General features: G+C 35.8%; 1 protein-coding gene across 1 annotated transcript; it reads left to right on the top strand.

The window, feature by feature from the left end:
• Positions 1 to 7,431: 7,431 nt before the first annotated feature.
• On the top strand, positions 7,432 to 13,570 carry LOC130222230 (gastrula zinc finger protein XlCGF57.1-like). The gene is made up of 3 exons (XM_056454861.1): positions 7,432 to 7,463; positions 7,989 to 8,138; positions 11,884 to 13,570. The coding sequence occupies exons 2-3, from the start codon at positions 8,054 to 8,056 to the stop codon at positions 13,302 to 13,304; spliced, it is 1,506 nt and encodes a 501-aa protein (XP_056310836.1). The 5' UTR covers positions 7,432 to 7,463; positions 7,989 to 8,053; the 3' UTR covers positions 13,305 to 13,570.
• Positions 13,571 to 21,288: the final 7,718 nt, after the last annotated feature.

Raw genomic sequence — 21,288 nt, forward strand, 5'->3', positions numbered from 1 at the left:
ATTTTGGAATTTAAGACATTTTAAGACCCCACGGAAACCCTGTTTAAACACAATAGCCCTGGTAATTAGATATTATAATAATGATGCAATTCAGATACTAGCTGTGAGAACTAACAACTACTAGAAACAAGTTAAATCCTGTAGAGAGGTTGATGAAAAAAAGGAATTGTGATCAACATGACATGTGCAAATGGAAAGTACAAAGCCAACACTATCACCGTAATAGCAGATATCTTCTATGAAAGTACTGTAGGTCAAATATCCTCAGCACAGTTAAACTTTTTTAATTTATTGTTTTTATTTATTTTATATAGCGCCAGTGCTTAAGGACACTTTACAAAAACAGTAGGAGAACAAGAAGCATTAATATTAAGAAGGTAGAGAAGATGAGAGACTAATAATACATAAAACGAAAGACAAAAGACATGAGAACAAGTAATGAAAGAAACTCATTCCTGTCTTTCAATGAGTGCTTATGTGCATTTAGGAGAACTAGGCAGCACACTCAGGACTGCAAGATGGATTTAATTTAGTATTCTTATTATTAAAATATATCTGAATGAGGATCAAATGACTGAGTTGGTCTTTGAGAATGAAAACCAACCTGTTTGTTCCTGCAGATCTTCCTGTTTGACTGTGAATGTTTCTTCGATATTCACATCTTCACTCTCCTCTTTAATAAACGCCATCTTTATAACAGTGTGGAGATCAGTCGCTTCAGCAGGAGTTTTTCTGTGTTTGGACACTTTATCCTGTTTAAAATGAACAAAACAATAAAAATGTCCTGTTTAAATAAACAAAACAATGAGCAAAAACAAAATAACTTTTCTTCAACACTTGCTGCAACATCTTCTTTTAATGAGAATAATTAACAAAAAGAAATCAGGTAAAAGAGTAAGAAACAATAGCCACAAATGAGCTAATTAATACTAGTACTTCATTTCTTATATAGTGATGTATACTTCGAATAGAATGACATTATGCTATTTAATAAATTAAACATTCATTAAAACACTTATTACACACTTTACTGTTGCTTTATTTAAACTTTATTCAGGTATGTTCTTAATTGTTTTGTTTGTTTTATTTATTTTATTATCTGCTTACAGCAACGTTGTAGCACTTATTTGCACAATAATTTCCTCTCGGGGACAAATAAAGTTTATCCTATCTTATTCAATCAATAGACCTCACTGTGAGTAAAATAGTACTTCGTTGTATAAAGGGTTAAAATAATATTGTCAACAGTAGGTACATTAAGCATTAAATGAACAACCTGAAACTTTAATCAGTCGGTTTACATCTGTGTAAAAGCTTTAAAACAAACCTTTCTCCATTTCAATCACAGTGTTGGAGCGGCGCAGCCTTATGACGTCACACGCCACGCCAAAATAAAAGTCTTTTTTGTTTAGCTTTTTCCCCCACTTACTCTTAGTCATGACTTATTGATACATTTCTGCCTCGTTTTCTACTTTATACTTTATCTGCTTTCTGTTTTGTATTTGTAAGACCATCATTATTTCTTTTAATTGAAAAAAAAAAACATTTACCCCCACTAGATCTTTGCCTTCTGGTAGGTTGGTAAGAGGTCGCATTTTCTTTAAACGATTGCATTTCTTTCTTTATCCATAGTTTTAAAATCATTCACTTGCATTCACTGATATTACTGCCTCTTTGTATGTTTAAATGGGGAAACATCAAATTCTCCTAAATTTCCTGCCAGGTTCCAACCTATATATGTAATAGGTTGAAACTTATTTGGGCTACAGTCCATTTATCAGGATAAAAACAATATTTATAACCAAATAAACAAACAAACAAAAAAATAAAAAGTTGTAAAGAGGCTTTTGACTGAAGAACTTAATACAACGTTGAAAAATGCATCCACACATGATTAGTTTTGATACATTATAATGTTAGCATTCAGATAATATTTGAGTGTAAATTCAGAATGTGCAACTTACCTTTTCAGTCTTCAATGAAGAAGTGGGATGAGAAATGGCCTCAGTGGGTTTTTTCTTTTGTTGTTGTTGGTAATAATCCCAATGTAGGAATTTACAATCGTAGTTTGTCCTCCAAAGTTGTTCTCTTATAGCTAAATAAGCCAATGAAGATTCTATTAGGAACCCAGAATATATAAACACAGCCCTGCCGAGCTACTGGATCTGGAATGTGATTGGATAAGACACAATTGGCACCCATTAATGCTGGTATAAATATGCAAATGAGCAGTGGAGAGCAGTGAAGACTCAAGACACATACTGTGGGGGATGGGAAGTTCATCAGCTTTACAAACCAGTTTTACAGAGAAATAATGATGTATTGGGAAAATAAGTTGACTTTAGCCATCTTCATATGATTTGTTGCTGTTTTTTATATGACTATTGATGGAAGCTTATTTTTTATTTTAGCTGCTGCATTTTGTAGTTAATGTTGATATAATTATGTTGAGGTACTTTGATTTGAAATTTCACATTCATAATTTCACTTCTATAATAGTTATGTAAGTCTTATCCTATGATACAGTGATATATTATCATTCATTAAAAGAAACAATTTCTAAACTTCACAGTGAGGTTTTAATTGTTAAGTTCAGTCAATACATTGACATGAGCTAACTATTAGCAATGTTTTAGTCATTTATTTATCACTGAACTTGTTCTTTATGTGAGTTTAGAGTCTTTTATTTCTCTTAAAGCACATGCAGCTCATTACTGGTTTCTGTAAGACTGTCAACACACTCTTAACAGGTCAATTATTTCTTTCTAAAAGTGTCTATAGATTTTAACGATTAAAATGTAACTTGTTTCTGTGCCAATTTAGTTTTCTTTCCTTCGGTTTTTAGTTGAACAGAACATGTGTGAGCAGCTCAGCTCTCTCTATGCCTCTTATTCACCTTGTATGTAACAAAGATGTTTTCCCCTCTAATTATTAATTGTGTTTGTGCATACAAATATGCATAGACATTCACAAAAGCATATATAAGATACCCTGTGACAAAACCTTTTCCTTTTAACACAGTAAAGCGATAACATACTGTCACAAACTTTTTTTGCTACTTTTGGCCTTTGTAGATAATTGTTTGTACATTAATCACAAATGGATGAGAAACACTGTAACATCAAACTCATTTGTGTTCATTCCAGGTGCCGTAAAATGTTGTGTATAATCTGCAGAGGTAATCAGGTGTGAGTAAAGTGCCATATATCTGATCCAGTTTTCCAGCATCTGTTTTGCTTTAAATTGAAGTCTTTTACACTAAAAGCATTATGAAATTGGTCTTTTGTTGCTAATATTTGATTTATATTATCTGAAATAAAACTAATTCTATTATACAGCTTTATCTCCTTACCAGGAGAAGGAGGGAAAATGCACTCACTCTGCATAGTGACATTCTGAAATCCAATTGAAACTAGTCTAATAGACAAAGGAATCAATGCAGTTGATTCAATGTGGGATAAGGTGGGATAAAACAATATGATTAGACGTTGCTAAAAGCGAGCGATTGCTCCATATAGCTCATGTTTTGATCTTCTATTGGTCTCATGCACTCACATGGTGCAATTTCAAGCTTTGGTCTTACCTTTCTGGAGTCCACTATTAAATCTGTCATGCATCTATATATTTATAATTAGAAAATAATTACATCACAAGTAAAATTATTGTATAGGCAGTTTATACAGGGTAATTCAGTGACAAGAGTGCACTTTCATATCTACACAATGCATAACTTTTAATGTGATTAACCTGCTCCACCTACACCAACTACAGCATTTCTCAGACTTCTTTTTCACCATGGTGTAATTACAGTGGTGAACATCACATAAAACAACAACTGCACTTACTCTTGTAACTTGTTTGCAACAATGAATTTAAATACTTGTGTCACATATTCATTTAAATAAATGACCATCATCATGTGCAATCATCTTTGTTAATAGCTGTCTAATAGGCCAGACCATTAACTGAATAGGACCGTTTTACATATAAGAAACCTGTTAACAGGTATAGCTGTTCATGCCAATACCAACTTGATAGCCTAAAGCATTACATAAACAGGACCTGCCTTACATCTCTTAAGACAAATAAGCAAAGGTGTCTATAACAATACATGCTTGATTCCCCAAATCGTTACATCTGAATGGTGCCTTTTCACACGTTTAAAAATAACAACCATTAGTAAGCATAGTTCTTCACCAATACCAGTTTAATACCTCAAATAAGTATACATGTGAGGCGTCACAGTGGTGCAGTGGGTAGCACGATCGCCTCACAGCAAGAAGGTTGCTGATTCAAGCCTCAGCTGGGTCAGTTGGCATTTCTGTGTGGAGTTTCCACCATAGACATGTCCATAGACATGCGGTATGCATACGATATGTGTGAATGAAAGTGTATGCATGTTTCCCAATAATGGGTTGCAGCTGGAAAGGCATCCGCTGCGTAAAGCATGTGCTGTGTAAGTTAGCGGTTCATTCCACTATAGCAACCCCTGATTAATAAAGGGACTAAGCTTTAAGGAAAATGAATGAATATATAAGTAATATCACACGAGTAGCAGTGCTTACAGTTTTTGTATTTCTATTTGTAGTAATGGCCTGTTGTCATTGCAATATTAAAAATAAATAAATTTTAAAAGCAGTGCGATGTGGCTGTATATCAGCAGTGGTGGGAGGCATGCGTTATAGTGTACAATAGGCACCCGAGAACGATTGTCCCTCTACCTGTTGTTTCAATCCCTTGAGAACTTTGCTCATCTTCAGAAAGCAAATGAAGAAACTTTAGATGAAATCAGAGAGCTCCCTCGTCTGTCATAGACAACAAGAGTCCCGGGATGCTCAAAGTCCAGGAAAGGAATCAAAAACAACAGTCCATGTGACTTTAGTGGTTCAATTGTAATCGAGTTCCAAGAACATTATGTGTGCAAGAAAATGTTGAAAAAAGCAGCCAAAGTAGGAACTGTTGAACCATATAGTGGCTGTTTAGCCTCTGTATTCTCTTTATTTGACAGAATTGTAATTTTTATGTGAACTACCCCTTTAATGCTTCTGTAAGTAAAGGTAAATTAAATATTATTCCTGAAGATATTGCTAAAGAATGGCAGGAAACGTGGAACACAGATAATAAGAGACGACAATTCATATGAAAAAAGAAACCCTATACAGGTCTATGAAGTTGTAGAAATAGAAATAAAGAGGTCATAATTATGAGGATGAGATTTGGATATTAATAGGAAGTAATGTGTTGTAGACATGCAAGTCATCATGAACTGGATTTAAAAAGTTTCTCAAAATTGCCTTAAAATGTTTAGATTAAAGGTTTGTGAGAGAGAGAGAGAGAGAGAGAGAGAGTAGATATAGTGTAAAGTGAAAAACATGGGAGAAATGTATCAATAAGTCATGACTAAAACAGTAAGTGGCAAAAAAGGGAAAACGATGGAAAAAAAAAGATTAATGACAGATTAGTTTACTGGGTTGAAACTAAAGGAAAACTAGGAAATTACCAAAGTGGATTTGGGAAAGCTAGAGGGACAATGGATCCAATTTTAAGGCTGGAAGATGATATTAAAAAAGCACAAGTAAACAGGGAATCAGTTAAAGCCGTATTTTTAAACATGTTTATGCTTATGACATGTTGTGGATAGATGGAGTGTTAATCAAACTTGACCAGTTAGGAATTAAGGGACGGATACTGAGATGGGTTAAAAAATTCCTTTCAGAAAGATCTATAATAGTAAAAATTAATGGTACATTTAGTGGATGCTACAGAGTAGAAAATGGTACACCACAAGGAAGCATCATTAGCCCTTTTTTGTTTTCTATAATGTTTGATGGGATCTTTAAGGAGATAGAAAATAATACAGGGGTTGCATTATTTGCAGATGATGGTGCGATTTGGAAAAGAGGGAGAAACAACATTTATAGTGAAGAAAATGCAACAGATATTAAATACAGTGCAGGATTGGACAGTTAAGTGGGGATTTCGAATATCTCAAGAAAAACAAAAGTAATGCTATTTACCAAAAAGAAAACAAGAGGGGAATTAAAATTGAGAGTGGGGGGTAAAGAGTTGGAGAATGTTGAATCTTTTAAATATCTGGGACTGTGGTTTGATAGGAGACTCACATGGAACACACATATTAGGAAAATGATTGACAAATGTAAGAGAGTGTTAAATGTGATGAGGTGCCTATGTGGTGTAGACTTAAGTACTAGTAGAATGGCATTAAAAACAATTTATACAGGGTTAATAAGATCAGTGATTGACTATGGTTGTATGGTGTATGGATCAGCTGCTAATACATTAAAACAGTTAGATAAAATCCAAAATTAAGCACTAAGAGTATGTTGTGGATCCATGAAAACCACACCGGTAGCAGCATAACAAGTTGAGATGGTAGAGATGCCTTTAGCCTTAGAAGGGATCAACTGGCAGTAGTATACTGGGCAAAGTTGAAAAGTCATAATAACAATCACATAATACAAACAGTTCTGATGCAGTGCCAAGAACGAGAGAAACAGGATGTTAAAGGTTATGGATGGATAATATGAAGTAAAATAAATAATATGGAAAAAGACACACTAACAATTTCGCCCACTATAGTATTTCCAGTAGTTCCCACATGGCTGCTTGGTGATTTGGAAGTTGATTTTGAAATAATGAAAGAAAAACAAGAGCTGAGATTGACAGTAAATGAGAAGAAAATTATATAAAAGAAAAATACAATGAAACAACTGAAATATACACAGATGCATCAAGAATTGGACAAAGGGTAGGAGTGTCATACAGTATTCCAACGTTAAAGATTGAAGCTGCAAAAGTAATAATTTAGCAGTGGTATACAGCAGAATTGGTAGCGATATGGTTGGCTCTAAAGTGGGTTGAGGAAAATAAACCAATTAAAGCAGTCATTGCGTCTGATTCAAGTTCAGCACTTATGAGTATAAAACATTTAGTACCAGAGTCGCGGCAGGACATCATTTACGAAATAGTGCAGATGGGAAATAATCTCATAAAATCAGGAGTTATCATCTCATTGTTGTGGGTACTAGCACACATAGGGGTCAGTGTGAATGAGATGGCAGACAAGTTGGCAAAACAAGCAGCACATAAAACTACGATAGACATTAACATAAAATACAGCAAGTCAGAAATCAAAAGTATTGTTAAAACTATATATATATATATATATATATATATATATATATATATGTTTTTTTATACATGTGCATATATATTGTAGCTCTTTGTTTCATTATAAGAAATACATGGGTTAGTTAACTCCTGAATCACACTCTATCCAGATCCTAGCGGTAATGCTCCAAAAGCTGGTTGCCAACCGCCAAAAAACACAAGAAGAGGAAGAAGTGGCAAAAAAAAGGTTAAAATAAAAGACTTTTATTTTGGCGTGATGTGTGACGTCATATACCCGCGCCGCTCCCGCGTTGTGATTCAACTGGAGAAAGGTTTGTTTTGAAGTGTTTACACTTATAAAGCGATTGATTAAAGTTTCTTTTTTTTTCATTTAGTGGTAAATAATGTACCTGCTGTTGACAATATTATTTAACCCTTTATGCAACGTAGTACTCTTTACTCACAGTAATGAGGACAATTGTTTGAATAAAGATAGGATAAACTTTTTGTCCCAGAGAGGGAATTTGTCTTGTGCAAAAAAAGTGCTACAACATTTCTGTAAGCAGACAATAAAGTAAATGAAACAAACAAAACAATAAAGAAACAACATGCCTAAACATTACAGAGATGTGTGTAATAAGTGTTTTAATGAAGGTTTAATTTATTAAATAGCATAATGTCTTTCCAAAAATGGAGAAATGGAGTACTAGTTTTAATTAGCTCATTTGTGGCTATTGTTTCTTACTCAGACTTACCTGATTTCTTTTTGTCAATTACTCTCATATAAAGAAACTGTTGAAGCAAGTGTTGAAGAGAAGTTTTTTGTTTCTGTTCATTGTTTTGTTCATTTTAAACAGGATAAAGTGTCCAAACACAGAGAAAAACTCCTGCTGAAGCAACTGATCTCCACACTGTTTTAAAGATGGCGTTTATTAAAGTGGAGACTGAAGACCTAAAGATTGAAGAAACGTTCACAGTCAAACAGGAAGATCTGCAGGAACAAACAGGTTGGTTTTCATTCTCTAAGACCAACTCAGTCATTTGATCCTCATTCAGATTTTTTTTTAATAATAAGAATACTAAATTAAATCCATCTTGCAGCCCTGAGTGTGCTGCCTAGTTCTCCTAAATGCACATAAACACCCAGGAGCTATGTTTCCATCCAAAAAGGCAAATAAACTTTATGCGCAAAACTGGATTATCGCATAAAAGACGTGCAAATAAAGCAGCGTTTGTATCAAATATCAACAGTAAAAATGGAATTTGCTGCGATAAGAGAAGCTGCCTCAATCTTTTCTTCATCATAAAGCGGTGGCGTTTGAAGGTGTCAGATGCGGAGCACAGACGCTCTTGATTCTGGAGGTCATTAATAATATAATAACACTAATACTTAAACGGTAAGGTGTTTTAGAATGACCAAAACAACAGTTCAGATGGTTCTACAGTGTGCTCAGCCTGCTGATTTGTCCATTTACGCACATTTATATCATCACATGACCTTTTTTAATGCGCATACTGAAATTTGTTCGGTAAAAGTGTTTCCATCGTGATTCATGCACATCTTTTCTCATCTAATAAAAAGTTTATCCTACTCAGTTATGCGCATAAGTTTTTTATGTGCATTTTCAAAATTTATACGCACCATGACGTTTCCATCAACCGTTTTTTTATGCGCATATGCAAAATAGGTGGATGGAAACAGCCATTGAAAGACAGGAATGAGTTTCTTTCGTCACTTGTTCTCATGTCTTTTGTCATTATTTTATGTATTATTAGTATTATTATGCATTAGTAAAGTTATTGCTTTACTTGTTCTCCTACTGTTTGTAAAGTGTCCTTGAGCACTGGCGCTTTATAAAATAAATAAAAACAATAAATTAAAAAAGTTTGAGTGAGCTGACAATATTTGACCTACAGTATTCTTATAGAAGATATCTGCTATTACAGTGATAGTGTTGGCTTAGTACTTTCCATTTGCATATGTCATATTGATCACAATTCCCATTTTTCATCAACTTCTTCTACTAGTTCTCACAGATAGTATTTGAGTTAGAATTACATCATTATTATAATAACTAATTACCAGGGCTATTGCGTTTAAACAGGGTTTCAGCTGGGTCTTAAAATGTCTTAAATTCCAAAATTAAAAAATTAGATAGGCCTTAAACAGTCTTAAATTTACTGAAATATTGTGTTGTAGGTCTTAAATCTTATTTTAAACAAGTCCTCATTTTACTTTGTTTATGTTTTGCTACCCAATCTGGCCAAAACCCATACAATCACCAACAATCCATCTCAATAAAACTTTCAACTTATTATTTAAAAAGATCATTTTAACTCTATTTATCATAATGGTTTAATTATTTACCTCACAATAACATTTGTTTAAACATGCTCCATGTATTTACTGCTGAGGACATCGACCTGGACAGATTGTTGTGCATAGATTTAGGTTATTGTAGTTTTTAAAACTTTTAAAGCATTTTTTCATTTTTATTATTTTTTAAAAGAAAGTTTAGTTTGGAAAAAAGTGTGTGGATACAAGTAGAGCTTGCTTATTTTTACACAATATTTAAGATCTTTTGCTAAGAAATATCTAAAAACAATAAATTAATTAATTTAAAAAAAAAAAAATATATATATATATATATATATATATATTTTTTTTTTTTCATTTATTATTGTGTTATTAAATGTATTAAATTATATTATTTTTTGATAGGGCAATTAAAAATCTTTTCCATCTGGGCCATTTGAAAAATTCCTTAGCCTTTAGCCCTTTATGAGTCTAACATTTCAGTCATAATGGTCTTAAAAATGTCTATAAAAGTCTTAAATTTATCTTGGTGAAACCTGCAGAAACTCTAGTTTACAGTATGAAATGGACACAAAAATAATTAATTGTTATAAAACATTGTACAGTATTCTAAACTATATGATGTTGCTGTGGGATGACGTGAGACAAAATGAACAAATTATAGTGGAACAATAACGTTTAGCATTGCACTGACTACAACTGGCCAACAAACTAGTCTAAAAATGACTTTTGCTGCTTAAGAAATGAATTACAGCATGCTGATGATATGCAAACATTTGAGTGTAAAGTTCGTCAGTATTGACCATATTCTTCACGTACCAGCAGGCAGCGCCATTGGAATCTTTTTGCTTGAGACTTTTTTCAAGGAATGAATTTTTAGATCCTAAAAACAGTGTTATGCTGCTTAGGCATGGGACGATAACCGTTTTCAAGGTATCCCGCGGTTTGAAAAAAAACTCGAGGTTTTAAAACCGCCAATATTTTCTACTGTATATGTAAGGTTTTTTTTACATTTTGTTTTACATTTTTCAGGACAACAGTATCTCCATCAGAAAAGATATCCAAAGATGCCGTTTTAAATTGTAAAGAAATCTGTTTTGAAACAAATGAAGACAGCAGAAGTCAATGATGCATTTGAATTATTCAGCCTGACATGTTTACTGCTCCAACATACTTAAAAAAATTCTCAAATGAAAATATATTGTGTTTAAAGGGGGGGGGGGGGGGGTGGTGTTTGTTTTTTACCCAGACATTTAAAAAGAATATATTTTAGAGCAGTAATCACAGTACAGTGAAACCGTGATATTTTTATTCAAGGTTATCATACCGTCAGAATCTTATATTGGCCCATGCCTAAAGCTGCTTGATGTTGCAAAGTCATAATTTCTAATTGTATTATTTTTCTTTGTATGTGTAGTCATGAAGACACTTGTTTAAGTAGCCTGTTTCTGAAAGAGAGGTAACTTTAACTCGGAGTCAGTCACCGTGGTCACTTACTCTGTGAAACTAACCTGGTCATTAGCAGGTTTTATTCTCTAAACTCTGAGTTTCGGTCGGTCTCCTCCCCTTTTTTTTAAAGATGAAGCGGTAATTCTCGCTTAGCCTTTCATTTCCAGCCACCTATTTTTATGTGCATTTTGGATAGGCTATGAGCATAAAAAATTGGTTGATGGAAACGTCATGATGCACATAACTTTTGAAATATAGGCATAAAAACATGCTCATAACTGAAAAGGACAAACTTTTTATTCGATAAGAGAAGATAAACTTAGGTAAACTACGCAAGCACTTTTACTGAACAAATTCCAGTATGTGTGTTAAAAAAGGTTTGTTATAAGAGATCATATGATGATGAAAATGTGTGTGAATGGACAAATCAGCAGGCTGAGCACATTGTAAAACATCTGAAATGTTGTTTTGGTCATTCTAAAACGTCTGAACCGTTTCAGTATTAATGTTATTAAATTATTAATTGCCTCCAGAGTGTCTGTTCTCTGCGTCTCAGGGCTTCAAACGTCACCACGTGTTCATTGTGTGTCGGCATTGTCCTCTGAGGTGAAAGTCATTTATTAAATAAAGAAAAGATTCATGTAGCTTCTTCTATCGCAGTAAATTCTGCTTTTACTGTTGGTATTTGGCACCAGTTAATCAGGAAGTGACGATTTTGTTCTCTTTGATTCATTGGATGGAAACGCTGATTTATTTGCACATCTTTTATGTGATATTCCAGTTTTGCACATAAAGAAGATATTTTTAAAAAATCTATAAAAAAGACTTAGCTTACTGTGTTTCACAATAAAGGAAATGTTTAAAACCACATGACGGAGAGTAAATGGTATTGGTAAATGGTCATTTTAATATTTAGGTGAAAACATCCATTTCTTGCTTGTCACTTTGAGCCTTCATACTAAAGTTAACTTTTTTTTTTTTTTTAGACCTGATGGTGCTGAAAGAGGAGACTCATCAACAGAATGAAATAGAAGAGAAACAGCAGAAACCCCCAAAAATAATGACTGATGAAAAACCTACACTGACTAAAAAGACTTCATCACACGGAAGACCTCGGAAATCCAAATCTGGGTGTAATTTTAGCTGTAAACAGTGTAGAAAGAGTTTCAGTCAAAAGTCAAACCTTGATGTTCACATGAAAGTTCACACTAGGAAGAAACCTTGCACTTGCAAACAGTGTGGAAAAAGCTTCAATAGTACAGGAAACTTAACCAGGCACATGAGAATTCACACTGGGGAGAGGCCGTACATGTGCCAACAGTGTGGAAAAAGCTTCTATCATGCTGGAAACTTGGCAGAGCACATGAGAATTCATACCGGAGAGAAGCCTTACTCTTGCCCTCAGTGTGGAAAGAGTTTTAGGCAAAATGGCACCTTTAAAGTCCACATGAGAATTCACACTAGGGAGCAACCTTACAGCTGCGAACAGTGTGGAAAGAGTTTTGGTCAAATACAAGACTTTAAAACCCACATGAGAATTCACACCGGAGAGAAGCCTTTCAGCTGTAAACAGTGTGGAAAGAGTTTCAGAAAAAAGCCAAACCTTGATGTTCACATGAGAGTTCACACTGGGGAGAAACCAAACACCTGCAAACAGTGTGGAAAGAGTTTTAGTCGAAAACAAAGCCTTAAAACCCACATGAGAATTCACTCTGGGGAGAGGCCGTACACATGCCAACAGTGTGGAAAAAGCTTCTATAATCCAAGAAGCCTTGCACTGCACATGAGAATTCACACTGGGGAGAGGCCGTACACATGCCAACAGTGTGGAAAAAGCTTCTATAATCCAAGAAGCCTTGCACTGCACATGAGAATTCACACTGGAGAGAAGCCTTTCAGCTGTAAACATTGTAGAAAGAGTTTCAGTCTAAAGCAGAACCTGAATGTTCACATGAGAGTTCACACTAGGGAGAAACCTTACACCTGTGAACAGTGTGGAAAGAGTTTTGGTAAAAAACAAGACCTTGAGATCCACATGAGGATTCACACTGGAGAAAAACCTTACACATGCACAGAGTGTGGTAAAAGTTTCCCATATAAAAGCACACTCAAACACCACATGATAAGTCACACCGGACAGAAGCCGTTTGTATGTGCTCAGTGTGGAAAGAGCTTCACAACCAAAACTAACCTTAAGAACCACATGGATGGTCACACTGGAACCATAGTGTTCACATGTGATGAGTGTGGAAAGAGTCTCACACGCAAAGACACCATTAAGCAACACATGAAGACTCACTCAGGAGAGCGTTTTAGATGCAGTGAGTGTGGAAAGGGCTTTAAACATAAAAGAAGCCTCAGCACTCACATGAAGCTTCACAATAGAGAGCAGCGTCCTCAAAAATGAGTCCTTGTCCACACAAACACAGGTATATTCAAAACGGCGACTTGTTCATATAGTTTAGCTGTTCATTCATGTGAAGTTTATTTATAAACTATTTTCGTTTTCCCCGGGTTCCCATATTTCCTCCCACAGTCCAAAACACACGAGCTAAGTAAACTGAACATTCTAAATTGGCACCATAGTCGAGCTCTTAGTAAGCCGTATATCTCTCTTTAGCCATTCCTATATGTGTCATTAGCACAGAAACAAGTCTGGGGAGTTCATCAAGATCTACCTCAAACTCCCCTCTCACCCTGCTTACGAGAGGGAGCCCAGGCCTCGAGGATCTTATGAGCTTAGGGCTCTCTCCCGGGACAGCATACCAAACAAGTGTGAAATTTTGAATACATATCAAGTTACTGATAATGAAACCCTTTGAACACCTGAAGATGTAAACTCAATAGCTTAAGAGGGGTGAAGATTTTGACAACTGTTTTGTAGTGTAGATCAGGGCTCACAGTCCAGTACCAGGTTGTGAGAGTTGCTACCGGGCTACAAGAATGCAAAATAACTCTATATGTTGATAGATTGTGTGGCTTGTTTCACATGCAAACAAGTATCTGCATCTGAAAAGGTGTGAACCAAATGACCTACAGGGACTCAAAAGTTGTGACCCAACCACAGCAGTTTGGTAATCTCTGAGGGGTTACATCCTTTGTTACAAAGTAGAGTCTCGCAGGCAGTACTTTGGATTAAGTTACTTGAAGACCGACGACTTCAGAGGATCTGCACTATTCCTTGTCTATAATAAAGTCTTCTTGTCATAAGAACTTTGGTCAGCTTACTTATTTTATGTATTAGAGTCATCTAAACATTGGTAAGCCACCCAAGAATGGTTAAGCCAAATACAGCAAAATCTGACAATGTTTTTCAACGATATCCCTATTTGTGCTCATTGCACACACTGTAAAAACTGCAGGGTTCTACACAATTCTTTCATGTTCTCACAACACAAATTAAATGAACTTAACACTTAACAAATTTATGTGGATTGAACATAAAAAATTAAGTTGTCCCAATGATATTTCAAGAATCGTGTTATTTCAGCTCATTTTAATTAGGTAGTTTGAACAAGTAAAAAATACATACATATTTTTGAGTGCCCTTGCAAATAGTTTATTAATTTACCAATCAAATGGTCAGCTCTGAACAGAATTAGAATGATTAGGGAGGAGAAAATGTTTGGGGAGATGCAGGGAACACTGTTCTACACCCTTACATTGTTTTTTTTTGATCATTCACATTGTCTAATTGAGTAAACAAACACTGATTTACCTCCGATTTTGGGCTTTTGTCTGCAATTTCAAAAAACTTGTTGGCGAATGAAAGTCTGCCTAAACTCGTGCAGTGTGAATTCGCCATAAGGCAATGACAGTGACCGACCAATGCAGACTCCCTAAAGCCCTGTTCAGACTACACAATGCCATTTGCCAGTAACGACAGATCAGATTTGTGTCAGGTTATGAGATTTTGACTTGATCAAATCTTGATGTGTTGTGGGTAAGAAATGAAGACTTTGGTTACAAAACACTACACATTTATTTTGATGGACTAATTTGAGAAAAGAAACAAGTTTTCTTTCCGTAGACAACTGGCTGCCTTTAAAGATACGTTCATGTGAAAACTCCCACATTACTACAAATAAATCAGTGTATGGGAAACCCAGTGTCGCTATTGTGAATGAGAACATGAGTGATTTGTTAGCTTGCATGCTAATTTCAGTACTCAACAGACTACTGAAGGACTGCAGCTATCTGTTCATTCAAATTATTATTAATATGCAATACATATTGTACTGATCATGTGCACTTAACGGTAATATATTAGTGCTGGGCCGTTATCGGCGTTAATAACGGCTGCGTTAATGCGAGACTCTTATCACACGATAAAAAAATTATCGCCGTTAATCTATTCTCAAAGTTATGTTGGGAGCTGGGTCTATACTATGCAAGCTATCATGTATTAGCGCAGATGTAATCCTGGCCGAATTGCACTGTAGGTGGCGAGAATGAGTCTACGAACCTGTGTGTATTCCTACTGTGAAATTACCACCTCAAAAACGTGACATGCTAACATGGATGTGGCTACGAAGCCTCCGGGTTTGCTTCAGGGAAAATTTATTTTTAAGAAGCTTCCCAATGGAAACCTGGACAAAACTAAGGTTGTTTGCACCTTGTGCAATGCAAAATTAGTTTACTGTAGGAGTTCTTCCAGTCTCAGGTACCACCTAAACGCAAAGCATCCCTTAGCTAATGCAGAAGATGTCGGGCCAAGCACTGATGTAGTGCAGGGGAAGAGTTGTCAAACTACTATGTTTGAGTGCAACCGAGGCAAGACCGTCAGCACAGCTCTATCAGCCAAGTTAACTAATCTCTTTGCTCAGTGGATTGCCACCTGCTGCCATTCCATCAGCATGGTTGAAGATGATGGGCTCGAGCTTGTTCTCCAGGCGCACATAGGTGACCCATCTTACAAACTACCTGCAAGGCGAACTATCATGAGGAGAATATATGACCAGCATGCCGCAGAGAAAGCCACAAGAGACGAGACGATGGTAGAGGCAAGGTGTGTCGCACTGACTAGGGACCATTTGACATTTGTCAACAATGATAACTACCGCGGCGTTACTGTACACATCATTGATTCCAGCTGGGAACTTCACTCCTTCGTTTAAGGTAGGCTACGTTATATAATTTTAAATGACATCATTAAATTACTTAGCTTATTGATTATCACGAATTACCACCACATTATGTTTGCTTCTTGATGATTGCTAGTTGTTTACTACTATTAGTGAACTTACTCTGATCTAGTTTGTCTGCTCGTTAGGTGTGATGAAAACAGAGGAGCGTCACTTTGCAGACGCGTGTGCCAGGCAGTTTCTCGATGTCGCTAATCAGTGGGGGATAGCTGACAAAATTAGCACTATTGGAACAGACAGAGCTCCTAATATGATGGCAGCAGGTAGGATACTGCCATTCGAGCATTTGCCCTGTGCTGCGCATGTTGTACAGAGAGCTATTGTAATGTCTCTTCGGGAAGGTGGTGGTTTTGATGGTGCACTGGCCAAGTGTTGTAAAGTTGCCGGACATTTCAAACACAGTCCGGCCAACTCGGATGAGCTAAATGTCCAGCAAGCCTCCCTTGGACAATTTCAGGAGTCACTCGTGCAAGATGTTCCAACACGGTGGAATTCCACCCTTGAGATGATCAAGCGTGTGAGGCGCAACAGAGACGCGCTGCACACAACGCTCTCAGCAGAAGCACAATCTGGCCCTCCCAACAAATGCTGAATATGAGAAGTTGGCAAATCTAGAGAAACTGCTGGAGCCATGCAGGTATGGTCTACAAAGATAGTGTGTTAATGAATTGGCATACAAGTTCTTTTGAAGGTCACTTTCTATTTAAGAAACATGTGCCCTTAAATGTAAATTGATTGAAACTTTAAAAATGTGTTATCTCAGTTAAATGAATCAGTCATGAATTATTTATTGGTCTCTTTCTCTCTCTCTCTCTCTCTCTCTCTCTCTCTCTCTCTCTGTCTCTCTCTCTTTCTCTCTCTCGGGTTTCCGTTTGTGTGCGAGTGTGAGTGTGCATGGAGAGCTAGCGTCTCTTTTTTGTTTGATAATTACATGGTTGTGGGAATCTTGTCTTTTCTATCTACACACATGTAAAAGGTAAGGCATCATTTATTGATTATTTGTTTCTAGATACGTTAAGAATTTAATGACAGTGGTATTGATTGAAAATTTCGCGGCAAATGGCGTCCGTAGTGACGCCGCCGCTGTCCATTGGACACGGGGTTCGGTTTATTACGTAACCCGGGGTTACAATGGAAGAGGCTTTGCTTGCGGTAGGTGAACAGGTTGGTTATGATAACATAGCTTATGCATCTAGAATGAATAAAGCTACTGTTGTTTTTTTGAAAGAAGAGGCTTTTGTCTACACTCTGATTGAGAATGGGGTGTTCATCAATAATATGTTAGTTCAAGTATCACCGTTATCGGTGCCTTCAACTAGAGTGGTTATTTCAGGAGTTCCACCGTTTATTCCAAATGAATTGATTGAACAGGAATTGCGTAGGTTTGGTAAATTTGCAAGTGGTATTAAAACGGTGACTCTTGGATGTAAAGATGCTCGTTTAAAACATGTAATCTCGCTAAAGAGGCAAGTGTTCATGTTTTTGGAATCTCAGACACAGTCATTGGATGTTTCTTTTAACATCAAGCACGGAGGGGGATATTATACGGTGTATGCTAGCTCGGGGACTATGAAATGTTTTGACTGCGGAGATGTGGGGCATAAACGTCTTTTCTGTCCCCATAGGGAGCAAGTAGAGCGTGTGGAAAGATCTGATGAAAAAACGATTGAAGGAGATAAAGATGATGTAGCATCAGGCAGTAGTTGTACTACACAGAACGAACAGGCATCTAATATGGCTAATGAGTTGGAAGTTCACAACGCTAGCAGTGAAAATAATGTTGTTGAACATTCAGAGCAGATGACTTTGGTGGATGATAAGGTGAGCACAAAAAGTGCTGAAAAAAAAGGAGCAAAAAGGAATGTTACTGATGATGTAGGTGAAGTTGTGCCAGACATGCAGGAGACTGTGGTTGTTAACGAAAGGAAGGACATATAAAACAATGCCGATCAATATTCGAAATAATGCAGAAAGTGATGCAGATGATTTGGAACAGATTGAGTCAGGTGGAGAAGGGTCTGAAGGGGTAGGTAGGTCGAGAGAGCTTTATTCATTAGAGGAGATTGATAATTTCCTTGATGAAACTTTTGGACAGTCTGTGAAGGTTGAAGATTACTTTGATGACATTAAAAAATTCATCAGGTCGGTTGCGCTTTTACAAAAAACAGTTTGTCTTGATTTGCTAGATGATAAGAAACGTTTCAGATTGAGAAAACATGTTACGAATTTAAACAAAGTCTCAAATTTAAATAGAACTCGAAAAGGTAAAAGGGTCCTTGCAAAATATAAGTGATGTCTGTCTTTAGCGTGTCACATGGTTGGGTATACTTTTGTTTCTGTCTGTCCCTTTCTCTTATAATATTGATGGGTAGTTTGAGAATTGTCTCTTTAAATATTAATGGAGGGAGGGATAAGCAGAAAAGAGAAATGGTAAAGCAAATAGTAAATATTATAAACTTGATGTGATATTTCTTCAGGAGACACATTGCACTGCGAATGATGAAGTTGAATGGGGTATAAATTGGGGAGGTCAAGTATTTTTAAGTCATGGGAGTAATGTTAGTGCAGGTGTGGCTGTGCTTTTCGCTAAAAGTTTAAAAGTAAATATTTTGAATTGTCTTACAATTGTTAATAGTCGAGGTTTAATGGTTAAAGCTGAAATAGAAGGTTTAAGTTATTTTGTTTATTAATGTTTATTCACCTAATATTGGGACTGAAAGAGTGGAATTTTTTTAAAGTATCAAAGAAAGTTTAGAGCAACGTGTTTGTGAACACTTGATTTTAGGTGGAGATTGGAATTGCACTGTCGATTTTAATAATTATAGACTTAGTGAAGAGCCTCATTTACAATCTAGTAAAAGCTTAAAAAATATATTGTTTCAGTTTGATTTAGAAGATGCATGGAGAATTAAATTTCCTAAAGATAAGCAGTATACATGGGTGAAGGTAGTAAATGGGAAGGTGAGTGCAGCTAGGCTTGACAGATTTTATGTGTCACAAGGGCTTAAACAAAAACTAATTGATAGCTCTATTAGACCAGTGGGCTTTACAGATCATCATCTTATTACTGTGACTTTTTTGTTAAAGCAAGAAGTTAATAGATCTCAGTGGCATTTTAATAATAAGTTACTTAAGATGAGTTTTTTTGTGAAAGTTTAAGATTTTTTGGGATAAATGGAAAGAAAGAAAGAGTGCTTTTAAATCTTTAAATCAGTGGTGGGAGATTGGGAAAGCTCAAATTAGAGTTTTTTTGCCAACAATATACCTCTTTTTCATCAGTTTTGTTAAAACAAGCTATAGAAGTGGTTAAAGTGAAAATAACAAGAATTGAAAACAAGTTTTTAAATGATGAAGAGACTGGGCACAATAATGAAGAGCTGCACACAAAGACTGGTTAAGCTCCCTGTTACAGAGTGAAAGGAGCTCTTGTGAGGTCACGATATACGCAACTAAAAGATATGGATGCTTCAAGTACTTTCTTCTTTAATTTGGAGAAAAAGTCAGCGAGAGATCAGTATATGACATGTCTTAAATGTCCAGATGGATCTTTAACAACAGTTGGTGAGAAGATGAGAAGTTCTGCCATAGACTTTTATACCAAGCTATATGATAAAGGCAAATGCAATGAGCAGTGCGTTCTGGAACTTTTAGAAGATCTCCCTCAACTTACTACTACAGAACAAGTTGAACTGGATACAGAATTGAGTTATGAAGAACTTACTATTGCTGTTAATTAGTTGGTTTCTGGACGTGCCCCGGGAATAGATGGATTGTCTATTGGACTTTTCTAAACATTTTTGGGAATACATCGGACCTGAATTGTATGAGGTTTTAAAGAGCTCTTATGAAGAAAATGCACTACCTTCCTCATGCAGAAAAGCTATTTTGACATTGTTTGCCTAAAAAAGGAGATTTAACCGAACTAAAGAATTGGAGACCTGTTGCTCTGTTATGTACAGATTATAAAGTGCTTTCAAGAGCCTTGTCTAATAGGTTAAAAACCTTTTATAGGTTTAATTGTACACATGGACCAAACTTATTGTATCCCAGATCGGACTATAACAGATAACTTGTTTTAATGAGAGATGTGATGGATGTATGTAAAGTTTATAATCAGAGGGTTGGAATTTTATCATTAGATCAGGAGAAAGCCTTTGATAGAATAGATCATGAATTTTTGTTTTCTGTTCTTAAGGCTTTCGGTTTTGGAGAGAAGTTTACAACATGGCTGAGTCTTCTTATATAAATGCTTCTTGTATGGTAAGATAGGAGGGGGCATTAGTCGGCCTATAACAATAAGAAGGGGAATAAGACAAGGCTGTCCTATTTCTGGACAACTTTATTCTCTATGTATTGAACCTCTTCTATGTTATTTAAGAAAGCATTTGGCTGGTTTTAGTTATCATCTTCTGTAAATGAATCACCTTTAGTTGTTTCTACTTATGCTGATGACATTAATATATGTATCACAATGACAATGATGTATTTGAAAACTGTTTAAAGCTTTAAATGTGTATGAAAAAAGCCTCTTAATCAAAGGTTAATGGGATAAAAGTAAAGCTTTAATAATAGGTCATAGAGAGAGAGAAAATATTCCAAAGTTACCAAGTGGGTTGAAGTGGGGAAAATGGAATTTAAATGTTGGGGGGTTTTCTAGGCACAGAACAATTTCAAGAAAAAAATTGGGAAGGGATAATGGAGAAGGTATCTGTGAAATTTGCCAAATGGAAATGGTTGAATTCCCTCAGATGTCATATCGTGGATGGGTTTTAGTAGCAAACAATTTGGTGCTTCTATGCCTTTGGCATGAAGTTATGGTTTTAAATCCACCTAAGTGTTTGAGTGAGAAAGGTGCAGAAAGAAATTTTGGATTTTTTTTTTTTGGTCAGGGGTATCATTGGATTAGAGCTGCTGTACTCTATATTCCTCTCTGTGAGGGAGGTCAAGGTCTTGTGACTTAACTTCTAGAATAGCAGCTTTTAGATTAAAAACTGCACAAAGATTTTTATATGGAAATAGTTTGAGATGGCATGAAACTGCGAAAATTGCTTTTACAGAAGGCAGGGAAGTTGGGGTATGATAAACAACTTTTTTTGCTGAACCCTGAAAAGGTACATATTTCAGATCTAACATCCTTTATGATTCAGTATTGCAGGCGTGGCAAGTTTTTAGAAGTGTCAAGAGATCCTAAATTTTTTTCAGGAATGTGGATCTTTGAAGAGCCACTTTTTATAATGATTTTTGAGT

This window comes from Danio aesculapii, chromosome 4 (genome assembly GCF_903798145.1).
Source record: "Danio aesculapii chromosome 4, fDanAes4.1, whole genome shotgun sequence".
NCBI classification, from domain to species: Eukaryota; Metazoa; Chordata; class Actinopteri; order Cypriniformes; family Danionidae; genus Danio; species Danio aesculapii.

Coding starts and splice junctions, on each gene's coding strand:
- LOC130222230 (XM_056454861.1), top strand. CDS start 8,054: ATGGCGTTTATTAAAGTGGAGACTGAAGACCTAAAGATTGAAGAAACG. Junction 8,139..11,883: donor AGATCTGCAGGAACAAACAG/GTTGGTTTTCAT, acceptor TTTTTTTTTTAG/ACCTGATGGTGCTGAAAGAG.